Raw genomic sequence first — 14,761 nt, 5'->3', positions numbered from 1 at the left:
GTCCGGGAGGTTGGATAGACGGTGGCCTTTAAAACAATAACTTTCACTCTGAAGAGTTTGGGTCGTTTGTGGAACCATTTGCACTGTACTTTGCTTTACCTTGCTTTGGTTTACATTTCACATTTATTTTGTTAAGCAACAAAAGTACAGTCGTGACTCGATAATCCGACCCTTAACAATCCAAAAACCTTGCTATCCGACAGGTTTTTAGAAAAAAAACAATCAGAACCCATTAAAAACAGCCTTAACATACCGACAGCCTTGGATTCTGACTCTGACATGACATTTTATGTCACCAATCAGGATAACGGCGTATTATCTGACTGAACAATCCCACAGATTGGCTACGTTCAGACTGCAGGACTTAATGCTCAATTCGATTTCTTTGCGAGTTCCTTCACATTTCCAATTAAATGCGACTTGTATGTGATCTGCTGTGTGAACTTCATACGACCCAAAAGTGTCCCACATGCGAAGAAGAGGAAACAACGACGTCACACGCAGCGAGTGTGCTCAGTGTTTATGGAAGTAAACACTGATGGTGGCAACAGAACTGTGATCACTATCCTAAACTGGCATTAGCAGCCAAATACTGCCTGTGCGTTCCGGCCACTTCGGAGCCCTCCTTGTATCTCGACCTCCGTCTTGACAATCCGACAGCCTTGCTATCCGACATAAAAGAAGGTTTTACATTTAGTGTTGGATTATCGAGTCACGACTGTGTTTGGTTTGGTCTGTTATAAAGATCATAGTTTGTGTTAAAATACTTTTGTGTAACAGCCACACACAGAGCTCTGGCTGTTTTCAAGGCTGCTACGGTAACAAGTTCTGCCTCATAAATTTCCCCAAAAAATGTTCCAACAAGTTTGCTGCCGTTTTTGTGAAATTATGTCTCACACTGTGGACTAATGTAGGTATTTAACAGCTTCGCACACAGTGCAGACTTTTTGCTGAACTGTAAGTTCAAGATACAAATCATACTTTGCTTGACTGCTGCTTTTATTTTTACAATTCCACTGTGTTTTTATGGGATCGCACTGTTTTTTAATAGTTTTATCTTCTTTATTTTTTACTTTAAAGCACTTTGTACCTGTGTGCTTTAAAAGGTACTGTACAAATTAAGTTACTATTATCACACTTAAAATATGAATTCATTTTACCAGCAGCTAAACGTAAATAAAAGTTCAACAAGTGCAAATGTCAGCACAAGTTATTGAATGCAGAAAATGAGTTCCACTGAGTAGTGGTGTAATTTAGGAAACAGACATTTGTGTGATACAGACAGATACAGTCGTATTTTGTCCATTTTTGCACAGTTTGCGGTAGTTAGTGGTGATAGATGAGGCCCAAAGCGTCCAATCATGAACACACAGGCAGACTTGTTGATGAGAAAATGCACAAAGACAAAAAAAATATCGTGCCCACACACATAAACCACATGTAGCTTCACAAAATCCTGCCAACTACTCATCAACACCTACAGAGCTGGCATACCTACATACGTACTTGCGCACACACATCATAAGCATGAAGCACCCCCGTCGTCAGCGATACAGTCCAAACGCTTTGAGCGAATCATTGAAGCCCTAACTGGTAGTACTGACTCCCTGAATAGCAGCGAGCCCAGAGGCCATCGCACGTGTTCCTCACCCGAGAGGGAAATGTTGCTGAGATAGCGCAGGAGTGTGTTTATGTGGAAATGATTTGTTCTCCGCGCAGCCACTGCAGCCAAACAGCTGCTTAGTCCTCGGCAGAGTCTTCTCGGTTTGAAGCCGTTAGAAGATGGAGACGATGAGCTAATTGCAGTTTATGGACAGAAGCCAGCTGGCTGGTGGGGGAATCCAGAGCAGAGACGCGCTGACAGAAGAGATATGACCAACAGCAGATATATGGTTCAGCCGCGGCCGCTAATTCCGCCACAAGTGGAGCGTGTGAGCGCCGCATCTGTGAATAAAACAAGTGCATCATCAAGTCTATCATCGCATCCTAATTAGGTTGTTTTACTCCTGCACACTGTATATTTTGAAGGGAACATGAATTTATTAGTCTATTAAAAGCATTTGTCAGCAGCCACAACGAAAGGCATCGATAAAGCCGTTCAGTTCTTGGTTGCTCTTGAGGAATTCCTCAAAGCATCAAGGACTTCTGATGCATTACGCTGCTAACAAGCCATTTAGTCGTCTCAGCTTTTAAAATGCATTTCCTCTAATAGTCGACATTCCTCAAAATCAAGGTTGCTTTCCCATAGAAGTTTTTGTCTTGAAAACAGATCGGGACTTTTCTAAACATGGCATTGGTTGATCGGTTGGAATAGAACCAGAGTGAATACGTCTGTTCTGTTCAAAATACTTCCCAGGATTTTCTCCTCTAAAGGCAGCCTGTCTGTGGGTCGCGTCCTTCGGTTATTAAACTCCACGTACTGTACTCCTCAGAGGAAAGAAATAGTCAAGGATAGAGTTCTTCTTTGTCCAACCTTTTTCTACTGCATATAACTGAACTTAATGTAATATCAGTGTGACGTTTTCTCCTGCTTCATCTTTAAATTCATCTCCTGAGAAATATCCTTTCTCTCTTGTCTCAGCCTGAGCCCAACTTAAGATCTTAAAATGCTCTTTTTTCTTTCTGAAAAATTGAAGTTTCAACTTTTTATCTGTTGTCTCATTTCTGAGTTCTACAAAGCTTTCCGTCTTAACCATTTGCCACAAATCTCACTTTTTCATGAAATAATCTCGGTCTGGATGTGTCTGTTTGTTGCATATCTCTGTACATCTGATCAACTTCATACTCGGCAGGTGCACTGCTGGGAATACATTTAAGTGCAGTGTTGAGTTTAAAGTCATTTGGACGAACAGTGGCCATTTCTTTGGTCCTTTTTTAGAGTTTAACCCCTGACTGTGACAGCTGGCACTGCACGAGTTTGGTTCATTTTCTATGTAGCTTGATGGTGATGTTCTCAAAGGGACCGTATGGTGAAAGTTCACTGTGTTTGGTTTTGTATGACCTAAAAACTTGGAGGTGAAAAATATAAGCGGCCAATCGTGTAGGACAACAGCAGCTCAACAGTAATAAAAGAAGGTTTTACATTTAGTGTCGTATTATCGAGTCATGACTGTATATTGAGCGGAAAAATTAAAAACAAGACTCATGAGACATTTTATTTGCTAAAAAGTGGAACAATACGGATGCTTTATTATGATAATGCATCACAGCTCAGTAAAGAGAACAATGCTGGTATGTTCAATGCTTCTTTTTATTTTCCTGTTCAGCGCACATCTCTTTGGATGGAAATTTTATTCCAAAAAAAAAAAAAGTTCTATGCATGATGATAGCTTCACATGGTGACACAGTGATGCAGTTTTAAGCTTGGTTCTCTCACAGCAATTTCTGGCTTTTTGGCGAGCTGCAGCCTTTCTGTGTGGAGTTTCCATGTTCTCTCTGTTTGTCATGCATAGGCTGATGTGTGATCCTGCATTGGCTGTAGGTGGAAATAGTCGCCTCTCTCTTTGAGTTACAGCCGTGATGTTCCCTCCTCTCGTCCTGTGTCGGCTGGATTTTACTCTCATTTGTGTGTTTCTTGCTCCGTAAAGCTGTTTGGAGAAAACTCTGGGAAGCCTGTGAGCACAGCAGAATAACTTTTGCTCTCCTTTTCTTCTGTTTTCCCTCAAACTTAAGGGGATCATTTGTCTTTGATTTGTTTATTTTTTTGCTCCTTGATTCTCCTTAAGTGGTGGTTGTGGAGGTAGTTAGGAGAGACAGGTGAGAAATCAGTAAAACTCATAGACTGTATAAAAGACGGACGTAGCAACCGGCCCTGAAAAATGAAGCCAACCTGGAAGTGTCAAAAACCTGCAATATCACTACGTCCGGTAGTTGCTGGCTCCAAAAAGCCCTGGCTCCCATAGACTTGAATTGGAAAAGAAGTGATCACAGATCACCAAATACCGCATTCCTCCAGCTCAGGATTTTTTTCTTATTAGCTTTCATAGTCAAGTCCAGAGATCAGGTGGCCAATCTGAAAATAAATCAATACTGAATTTTAAAAAAATTGTCAACATTTTGCGGGGCAAGGGGCGTGGCTGGCTTGAGTGACAGCCGGCAGCGACCATACAGACGAAGCGAGCAGAAGGCGGTAAATGTGGGCGGGCAGAGAGGGCCCGCCTCTCAATCCGTCTGACCAATCGCTGCTCCTATGGCTCCGCCCCCCTCCGACGATTTAAGATGTCAACCAGGAAGTAGCAAAACCCTGGCTTCATTTTCTCAGTGCAGAAACCAACGGGTGACGTCATGGTAGCTACGTCCATCTTTTATACAGTCTATGGTAAAACTCCAGGAAGACCATTTATTTCTGATGGGATGAAGAAAATACTATTGTGGCTTGTTTAGTTGAGATCTGAGAAAAGACACAAAAATTGAGAACGCTGCAGCCCCAAAAATGCGAATAAAGATCCACCATTTGCCATTAAGAGTATTGTTTTGTTTCACCTTCAGCTAAACAGCAATTTGGCCTTCATCATGAATTAAAAACAGTTTAAACATGCTGTTAATGTTGTGTTTAACAGACAGATATGATGCATTTAAAGTAGATTCGCCCACCCGGGGCTCTGAAACAGTTTCATCAATGGATAGATGGATAGACGAATAATTGTTTCGCTGTGTTTTCTACGTTTTGTGTTTTCCAATTAAGACTGAAATAATTGAATTTTCCTAATCCACAAGTTGTGTATTCACATGGCCCCCTTGCTGTCTGAAAAGAATACATTAATAAACCATCTCCAGCAATCGCTCTCATTGGCACTTATTTAAGAGTCAGAATAGACTGTAATTAGGTTGAAAATTGCCTGGAAAAAAAACTCATTTACGCTGGTGTTTTTTTTCTATTTTGAATGAGTGTGTACATTTTGTCAACAAGTAATGGTTTTGCTTTGGGCACTACGAAGGTGTTTGACTACAGCAGCAGCACTGTTTCTAGAGTACTACAAGCTTCCTGCTGCTTGGATAATTAATGGTACAAGTCTTAACAAGAACGACAAATCAGCAGTCAGGAACAAAAGAAATCACCGCTCATTCACGGCGCCGAGTGAGCGAATCAACTTCGACAAATTAATCAGCTTCACATAATCTTCTGTAACTTTTTTTTTGAGGCCTACAATTAAATCCAGAATAGATGAAAGTGTTAACACCTGGTTCCGAGCATTTATTCTATTTCCATAGCGCTTACATAAACGTTAACGCCTCGCTCCACCTGTGAAGCTCCGCGGAGAGTTGAACCCCCTCGCTGTCAGCGCTCCTCCTTTTGCTCACCTCCTTTTTTCAGTGGCTTAAAAATCAATTTCTGAGCCGAGCATGTGTGCATGCTTGGCGTGAACGAGGATAAGCGCTCGTTTGTCAGTGTTTGTTTCTCTATGGGAAAGTCGATGAGCAAACGGCTTGTGTTGTTAGCTGAAGGAAATGTCAATGGGGGATAGTGGGAGCAGCACTGGGCTCCAGTGGGCCCGCTGAAGCCTTTCATCTGAGTTAGCCAACATCATTACGAGCCTGCCATGTTTGCTTTTTTGGTGCCTGCAGTTGGATGTGTGTGCTGGTCGGAGGCTGTGTGGGTGCGCGGCACAGTCCTAATGAGTGTGTATGGGTCCGTTAGAGTGTGTTCATCTGTCTTACAGTTGGGTCCTGATGAGTTTGTGTGTAATAAAAATATGATCAGTGTGAGTTTGTGTGTGTGTACGCGCCTGCGTCTAAGTGAGCCCATGGGCCATTAAGCCTTCAGTAAGGTCTGAAACTCGCTAATGAGGATCTGTGTCACATCAAAACAGCTCGCGATTAGCTCCCGACACTGTAGCCACTGGCTGAAAGCGCATATGTAGGTATGTCAGTATGTGGTTTAGTGGGTTATCTGTGCTCATTGCTTTGCAGTTTCACTTATCGGGCCTCACATCCCCACCATGGCAAGTCTACTAGGTGGTAACGTTAGGAGTTAAAACCACACATACATCAGCCAGCCACAACATTTAAACCACTGAGGTTAAGTGAATAGCAGTGATTATCTCGTTACAATGGCAGCTGACGAGGGGTGGAATATATTAAGCAGCAAGTGAACAGTCAGGTCTCGAAGTTGACATGTTGGAGGCACAAACAGTGTCAGGAACTGAACGACTTTGACGAAAGTTCCACAACAGCAGGGGTTGCGAGGTGTTTCCAGTATGCGTTGGTTAGTACCGACCAAAAGTGGACCAGGGAACGACAACTGGTGACCCAGTGACAGGGTCGTGGGCGCCAATGGCTCATTGATGCCTGTGAGGCTGGAAGGCCGCCCTGTGTGTTGAAAAACCTCAATGCTAGCTATGAGTGAAAGGTGTCAGAATTTATCTGGGGAAAAGATGACAGCAGGACAGAGTGATGCTGCGGGCTATGTTCTCCTGGGAAACTTGCGGTTCTGGCATTTATGTTGCATGCCAGACACAAACCACCTACCTAACTGTTGCACACTGCATGGCGACAGTATTCCCTGATGGCTCTTTCAGCATAATAGTGTACCGTGCCACCTGTAAACGTTGTTCAGAAATGGTTTGAGAAACATGAAAAGGATTTCAGTGTGTTGACTCGGCCTCCAGATTCCCCCGATTTCAGTATGATCAAGCATCTGTGGCATCCATCCATCCATCCATCCATCCATCCATCCATCCATCCATCTTCTACCGCTTCATCCGGAGTCGGCATCTGTGGCATGTGCCAGATAAACAAGTCCTTCCCATGGGGGCCCCACCTTACAACTTTCAGGACCTTAGGGATCTGCTGCTACCATCTTAGTGCCTGATAACCCAGGACACCATCAGAGGTCTTGTACGGTCCATGCCTCAGTGGTTCGAAGCTGTTTTGGTGCCATAAGGAGGACCTGACCAGAATTAAGCAGGTGGTTTTAATGTTGCGGCAGATCTGTGGCTGGTGTTTGTCTTTGTATATTCTGCCTTTTTTCTATTAGGTCTTTGAAATGCACTCAAGCCCATTGAGTCTCTGAGATTCTGTGAGGTGCTCAGAGGTTAACATCAGCTTTTTGGTGCAAATAAAAGTGCCATAGTGTTAAGTGGAAGTACGGCTTCCTTGTGGGCTTACTGAGGTAGCAACCAATCAGCAGAATTACTTTTTTTTTTAGCAGTTCTTAATGTAGAAGAAGTTTGCTTTTTCAACCCAAGATGCAAACGTGAGGCAACCAATAATCCTAGCTTGCTAACCAATGACAGTTCAAACACACCAACACCAGAGCTACTACAGTATGTTGTATATTCACTATGTACATTTCTCTTTGAAACAGCTGGTGATAGAAGACATTTTCCAGATGGAGCGGTGAGCTTTCAGTCACCAACAGTTTGTATTAAACAGATTAAAACACGATCTAACAGCCACAATAGCACGACAGATGCGGAACACGGCTTCACCTACGTAAAAAGTCACTTGTTTGACAAAAAAAAAAAGAAGAAGATGTGACAAGAGTGCCACTGAAATTATATCTCAGACACAATATGGTTCATCGGCTGACTACTTCAGATCATAGTGGAAAGACTGAAGGATGTTTATATCTACAAGGCAGGGTCGAGTCCGTCATCAGTCTCCTGTGAGCTCCTAAACTTTAGTGCCCTTTCAAAGCCAAACTCTGGTATTTATAGGGTTTTGTTCTTTGCTGTTACATCCATCTATAAGTTCAGTTGTTGTGATTAGAATCATTTTCACAAGCGAGAACGATCAGGTACATCAAGTGGCACCAGTTGGGTTTGAATGGTTGAAACACCAGCGAGCAACACTTTACAGCATTAACATGTTATGTCGATAAGATGCCAAATATGCCATCGTCTGCCGATTTAAACACACTTACAGTTACAGATAAGCTTTAAAAGTAAAGCTTTTGACCACTGATCTTGAGTTTAGGACAGTACAAAGCACTGATCGTGGCTGTGATGTGACCATTTTCTTTGTTGAGTTGAAAGGAATCACTTAGTATACCGCAGTTGAACTCGCGGCAGCGATTGCTCTACAGGCCAAGAACAACACGCGGACATGAGAATATGAAATGCAAACAATAAGCCTCAAACACTAGCCAGAACACACATACCATTATACACGAACACGCTCTCATACACATTAAACATTCCATACAGGAGCTTCAGACATTCACCAGCCTCGCTTTGACCCTCATGTATATTTATTGTTGTGAAGCATCGGTATGTTTATGAAATATATACACACTGAATAAATGAGTCAAGTCCCCGTGAGCATTGCCAGTGAGCCGGGAGTGTGTGAATGTGTGTGTGGTTGTGCAAGAAACGATATCTGCTGTCAGGCTTCTGCATTAGCCTGATTAGTGCTCAAAAACCAATAAATCTTCTTTTTTTCAATCTTTACAAACTAATTCACTGCACAGACGACAGTTTGAGTGTGTGTGTGTCGATGTGTGTGTGTGTGTGTGTGTGTGTGTGTGTGTGTGTGCACTTCAAATGCCCCTCCCTCCCTTTTCTGTCATGACAGGTTACGAGTTGAACTGTTTATTGTGACCCTTTGCACAAGTCTGTGTTATAGAGGCTGGCTGCTGACATGTGATCAGTAAAGGCCGATCCGCGCCTGACGTGTCGTGAATCACACGTATGCGTCAGTCAGGGTTAACGACATCATCTCGTTTTATTGCCTTTTAGCTGAGTACTAAACCAACATATCTAAGGCAGGAAATTAGGTTTGGTGTCTTCAAAGCACAGTTTATTAAAGTCCCTCTACAGTCACTGACTAAAGCCCTAACCAGACTTCTCTGTGTATAAACATGACATATTTAGAAGTCCCCACCTCTCACCCCTACATTGCTCACTGCAGCTTGAGCACACCAGCTCACCTAAATCTACTCTTTGCTACACACTGGCAGGTTGTAATATTGGAGTATTTTAGTCATACAGGTTCAAACCGGTAACTAACTCTGAAGAAGAAGAAGAATGATATAACTAGTCCCAACTCAGCTAACTGACAGGACTGTTTCTTTAGCTTTGTTACGTTTAAAATAAATCAATGTTTCTGAGACTGTCGTTGATCCACTGCAGCTTCATGGTGGAAATGCTCAGCCATAGCACGTACTGCTATTTTTGCTCATGATGTGTCTCTCAGCATATAATAAAAATCATATGGATTTGTTAACAAGGTTTAAAAAAATGTGGGAAAAAATGTGCTCATACATAAGCGAGGTGCATTCACCCATTTTCTTGTGCTTATCTGGGGTTGGGTCACGATGGCAGCGGGTTACGCAGGGTATTCAATGCGTCCCTCTCCCCAGGAAGGTTTTCCTGTTTCTCCTGAGGGATCCTACGGTATTTAATGGTCACATATGTAATCATGGGCTGCAAGGTGGCGCAGTTGGTAGCACTGTTGCCTCGCAGCGAGGATGTTGGTGGTTCGCCCTGGGATCTTTCTGCGTGGAGTTTGCATGTTCTCCCCGTGCAGCGTGGGTTCTCTCCGGGTTCTCTGGCTTCCTCTCACACAGTCCAAAAACATGTTGAGGTTAATTGGTGATTCTAAATTGTCCGTAGGTGTGAATGTGAGTGTGCTTGGTTGTCTGTCTCTAAGTGTAGCCCTGTGATAGACTGGTGACCTGTCCAGGTGAACCTGCCTTCACCCTGAGTCAGCTGGAATAGACTCCAGCCCCCCATGACCCTAGTGAGGATTAAGTGGTGTATAGATAATGGATGGATGGATGTGTAATAATGTAGGCAAGCTCTGGGTCCACCCTGGGGTCTTCTGCCAGTTGGGGGTGCCTGGAAAACCTCTAAACGGTACACCCAAAAATCAGATGCCAAACTACCTTAGTTGGCTGTATTTGATGCCAAAGAACAGTGATGCTGCTCTACAGAGTGACTCTACTCTGATCTTCCTCTTTATCCTATGTCTAAGACTAACATATGTATACATACATACATAGAGAGAGAGAGGTTTGGGGTTTTTTGTCCTTTATCGATAGGGACAGTGGAGACAGGTAGGACACAGAAGACAAGAGCGTTAGAAAGTGACATGCGGCAATGATCTGAGCTTGCAGGATCTGAAGTGGAGCCTCACTGCTCCGTACATCAGCGCTATGGCGGCTGTGGCTCAGGTGGTAGAGCAGTTGTCCTCCAATCGCAAGGTTGGCGGTCCAATCCCCGCCCCTCCACAGTCGAAGTGTCCTTGGGCAAGACACTGAACCCGAAGCTGCTTCTAATGGCAGGCAGCACCTTGCATGGCAGCTCTGCCACCATTGTTGTATGAATGTGTGTGAATGAGAAACACATTGTAAAGCGCTTTGAGTGCCGCTAATGTAGAAAAGCTCTCTGTAAGTGCAGTCCATTTACCATTTATCATTTACCACATGTAATCTGCAACCTCACCCCTCCACTGTTAACTGTGTTGGCCCTTGAAATGTAACGCAGTAGAAAGACCGACTTGTCATTTGAAAAACAATTATTTTGTTCCACCTTCGCAATAAGATGTAATTTGTTTGTCTGCTCATGAAAAACAAAAGGTAAACATTATTTAAAAGCCGCCGTCTGTTGTCCCTGTGAAATTAGGGATATTATTCAGCATTGTGATTCAGCAACATGAATCATTAGTTTGGCGTCAGCTGTGCACATTGACCACGATGTTCTTCAGAATAAGTTCTTAGTTTTTCAGGTCACCGGCAATGACAATAATGTTACCATGCTAATGTCTTCTCTTCTTCTTGGTAATTTAAATTAATAGTTTCACTTAGTCTTTGACTTTTGGAAATCTGTTGACATTTTGTTTTGAGCAAACCGGCAGCACTCACAGAACAGGCAGTTATGTTTTATGATAATTAGGAGGACACTGTTCCTCCTGTTGCCCTCCTTCTTAAGTGGGTTCAACCACATTCAGACTTTGTTGGTGGATTTTCAAGGCAGAAATTGTTACGATTATATTAGCGCCTGAGGTCGTATTATCTCTGACAGATTAATGGGAGCCGTCATACATTATTCCCCTAAAAACATCACCTCAGGGTTAATAATTGTGGGATTTGATCTTTAATGTTTGACTGACCGTTAAGATTCAGGTCTGCCTCGGGTTCACTGCTGCTCCCTTTTGTTCCTGGTGATAGCAATCTAATTAATTAAAGCACCTTTGGAACGACATGCGCATCGACATGTGACACTAGTGGATGAAAACTGACCTCCACTTGATCTTTGTGCCTTTTTTCTTTTATTTTTTTTCTTCAGTCTGAGTTCCTTAAGACTGGAATATTGCCTAAATAATTGAATTTCTCTTTAAAAACACAAATCATTTTACTGGAATAGTGACTGAAAGATGCTTCAAATCATTTTGGAATTGCAATGTATCGCTGTCATCATGGATATGAAGAGTTATCTTGCTGAAACAGGGTGATCGGTGACGTGAAGGTGGAAACTCAGAATGACTCCTCTTTGATTTATCGTGTCTCACTGACTCTTGGTCCTGTGTGATTTATCATAGGAATTAAAAAACCCAAAATATTCAATAGCAGGCCACTGTACTGGGATCGTTAAAGCTACGTGCCGTGCATTGCACAGAAAGGAGACGTCTGAGGGCGTCCTGTGGAATCGGGATGTTGGTGTGATGACACGCCGGATGGAAGGAGGCGGGACACGCTGGCCAATAGTGGAAAAGGTGGTTTTCTTACAAACAGGGAGGGAGAGTGACGGGTGAGCCCAGAGGCAGGGGGGTGATCCAGCGGGGTAGGTTGGTGGACGCTGTAGCCAGGTGAGGGAGGGAATCCGAGGGATCAGCGCTGAAGGACGGCTGTGCTCGGTGAGGTGCGCTGCTGCTGAGCGGGTGGAACTCGTGACTGGAACCCAGTGGAGGTGACAGCTGGAGAGACGGAGGGAGACACATGGTTAAGGATGCACTCGCACTGAGACGCATAAAAAACTCAAGACTTCAAAAAGTCTAGTGCACAACTGAGAGGAGTTCAATCTCCTGGCACTGGGAAGCAGGAGACGTCAGGCTTTAACCAGCACTTGATTGCTGATTGGCCACAATCACCTCCAATGGTCAGAGCCGCTCAGCCTGCAAACATAAAGCACACGACAATCTACATCAAGCATAGCCAGAAGTGAATTTCAAAATAATGGCGTTCCTACCAGGAACACCACGGTTGGCATTGGATCTTTTGGGTGCTTGAGGTTGGTTTGGAGGTCGGGTCAAGGCTTCGTTGTGTTTTTTGTGTTCCTTTAGAGGTCACTCGTTGAAATACTTGGAAATCTAAAGTTTCCACCGTGGAGTGTTATTGGTGGATATAAGAGGACATTGACTTCAAAGTCAAAGCAGTGACCATATACCATTCATCACCCTACTAGGATTTAAAATAAATAAATAAATAAAAAATCCAAATAATATGTGATGTGGATAAATTGTTGCCAAAAAAAAAAAAATGCACTTATGGTAAATGGACTACATTTATATAACGCTTTTCTACCTCAGTGGCACTCAAAGCGCTTTACAATGTGTTTCTCATTCACCCATTAACACACACATTCATACACCAATGGCAACAGAGCTGCCATGCAAGGTGCTGCCTGCCATTGGGAGCAACTTTGGGTTCAGTGTCTTGCCCAAGGACACTTTGAGTTTGGAGGGGATCGAACCACCAACCTTACGGTCAGAGGACAACTGCTCTACCTCCTGAGCCACAGCCACCCACATGAAGGAACATTTATTTCCAAATCACCAGTCAGACTTATGGAACTTCTGTCAGAATACCTCTCTGGCTCACTCCTGATTGGTCAGAGGCCACAGTGACTGTGCTGTGATGTAGCCTGACCTTCGTTGATTGGCTGGATGAAGTCACATGATTCTGTCCCCTACCATATTTAAAGTCTGCAGAAGTTACCATATACGGTTCCTTGGCCGATAAAGGGTTAAACCTTTCCTGGGGCTGTTTAGGTTACACAACAGCACTTAGATGGATGGCACTCATCAAAGCAACATCCGCATTCACGCCACAACTCAAGGTTTCCCAGCAGAACATTGCATTGTAAAAAGATAATCAACGTTATACACTTCACCTGTCAGCGGATTCTAAGTTGTGACTGATTGCTGTATGCGTTTAGTGTCACTTTCAAGTGCGTGGTGTTTATTGTGTGACTCTGCACGCACCGGTGAGTGGGCAGAGAACGGGAAGAGCAAATCTGCATAAAACAAGGCCGCAAATAACTAAATCATGCAGTGCGTCAGCCATCCAGAGACTGGGGACGCACAGAACAGTCCAGCTTGTTAAAGTCCCTCAACAAAGGCAGAAGTTTGGAACTTTTAGACGCATTCACAACACCAAGAACCTTACTTATGCTGTAAAGGACGACTCACGCCAGTAGCAGTAAAGCCAAACAAGCGTGTGGCTGCAGACAGCAAACAGCAGCTCGCCTGTCCCACCGGCCCTAATGAGCACTAACATGTCGCCAACTCCTGCACTTTGCATTTTAAAAGGACTTTTGCTGGGAGAGGGCTGCTCAAATGCATTTTCTTCAACATTGTCTGCCGCTCTCCACTCGACATCACTCACGCTTTTGCCAAAGAGCATCCGCAGACATAAATATGTCTACAGGCAGCAAAAGGTTTCTGTCAACACTTGGTGTGGTCAGTCGTCCTGTTTGGTTTGATATTGCACCCTTGAGGAAGGGTTTTGAGGGAAATGTGTGTCTAACAAAAAGGTCTCCACACTCTGAGTAGCTAAAACATTATGTATGGAGAACCACTCTCAAAGCAAAACAGACAAAAAAATAAAACACTAATGCCACCTAGAAGTGACGTGTCTGCCTGTAGCATTAACAGATAATTGAAGCGGGCCTGTCGCTATAAGCATCATAACGCTGAATGGCTTTTCTAGTGAAACAACCATCTCATTTCCATTTCATAACACTGATGCATTCTCAATTAGTGCTTCATTGTGACTTTTGGCATCCAGCGGCAGAGCTAAACACATTATTGTTTAGCGTCAGTGCAGTGGAGAGGAGTCCACCTGCAGACCAGCCAATATGAAATTCACTTCCTTCCTTTCTTTAGCATCTCTTTTTTCCCCCCCAAATAACAATGTGACCTTTTGCAACAAGGCGGCCTTTATCTGACTAAAGTGAGCAGTGGCAGGTTTGGCTTTAAGAAGCCCACATTATGCTTTTATGCCATCTGTCAGCGGGACACGTAGCTGCTTTTTGGGCATGCAAAAGCTCGGCAAAGTTACAAAGCCCAAAGTCACCGCCAACCGGAGTTATTTTTTCCCCACAGAAAACGCTGCTCCTTACCTGCCTGCGATGCCTCGTTTGAAGTCCTGGCTCTTCTTTTTTTACTCATTTACTTCACCATGTAGTACATTTGCATAATGCCTGCCTAGTGGCTAGTTTGGCAGACCCTCAAACAAAGAATGGGCAGTTGTCTCGCAGTCTGCCGTTATATCCTCTCGAGTGTCACTTGTACGTCCCCGTCCTCGGAGAGCTGGCTTTGCCGTATGTAACCAGCCTTGTCGGGCTGACTGGGCTTTTCAGGGAGGAGACAGGAAGTAAAACGAAGCATATCAGAGGGTGGGTGATATATGAGAAACTGCATTTATAACAGTAAAGCAGGAAACATATTTCTAGTTGACTCCAAAAATAAAGTTTTTAACCTGTATATATGCACAATGTGGGATCCTGGCTAGTGCTGATGTTAGTTACAAATAAAATTCATACATGAAAATTAAGGCTGTGGCCAAAATCATCCACTCACTCACAACTCAGTATCTAGG

At 43.6% G+C, this 14,761-nt stretch overlaps 1 protein-coding gene across 1 annotated transcript in view; it reads right to left on the bottom strand.

Moving 5' to 3' along the window:
- The window catches only part of LOC103356707 (GRB2-related adaptor protein 2-like), a 133,833-nt gene extending 121,684 nt beyond the window's left edge, over window positions 1–12,149 (bottom strand). The window contains exons 1-2 of the mRNA XM_008280956.1: window positions 12,129–12,149; window positions 11,669–11,856 (exon numbers count right to left, since the gene is read on the bottom strand). Coding sequence (XP_008279178.1) covers window positions 11,669–11,856; window positions 12,129–12,149 — 209 coding nt within the window. The remainder of the gene's footprint in view (window positions 1–11,668; window positions 11,857–12,128) is intronic.
- Window positions 12,150–14,761: the final 2,612 nt, after the last annotated feature.

Source organism: Stegastes partitus, unplaced genomic scaffold (genome assembly GCF_000690725.1).
Source record: "Stegastes partitus isolate 25-593 unplaced genomic scaffold, Stegastes_partitus-1.0.2 Scaffold215, whole genome shotgun sequence".
Lineage (NCBI taxonomy): Eukaryota > Metazoa > Chordata > Actinopteri > Pomacentridae > Stegastes > Stegastes partitus.
The sequence above is the reverse complement of the archived record's forward strand: the minus strand, read 5'-3'. Positions and strand labels throughout refer to the sequence as shown.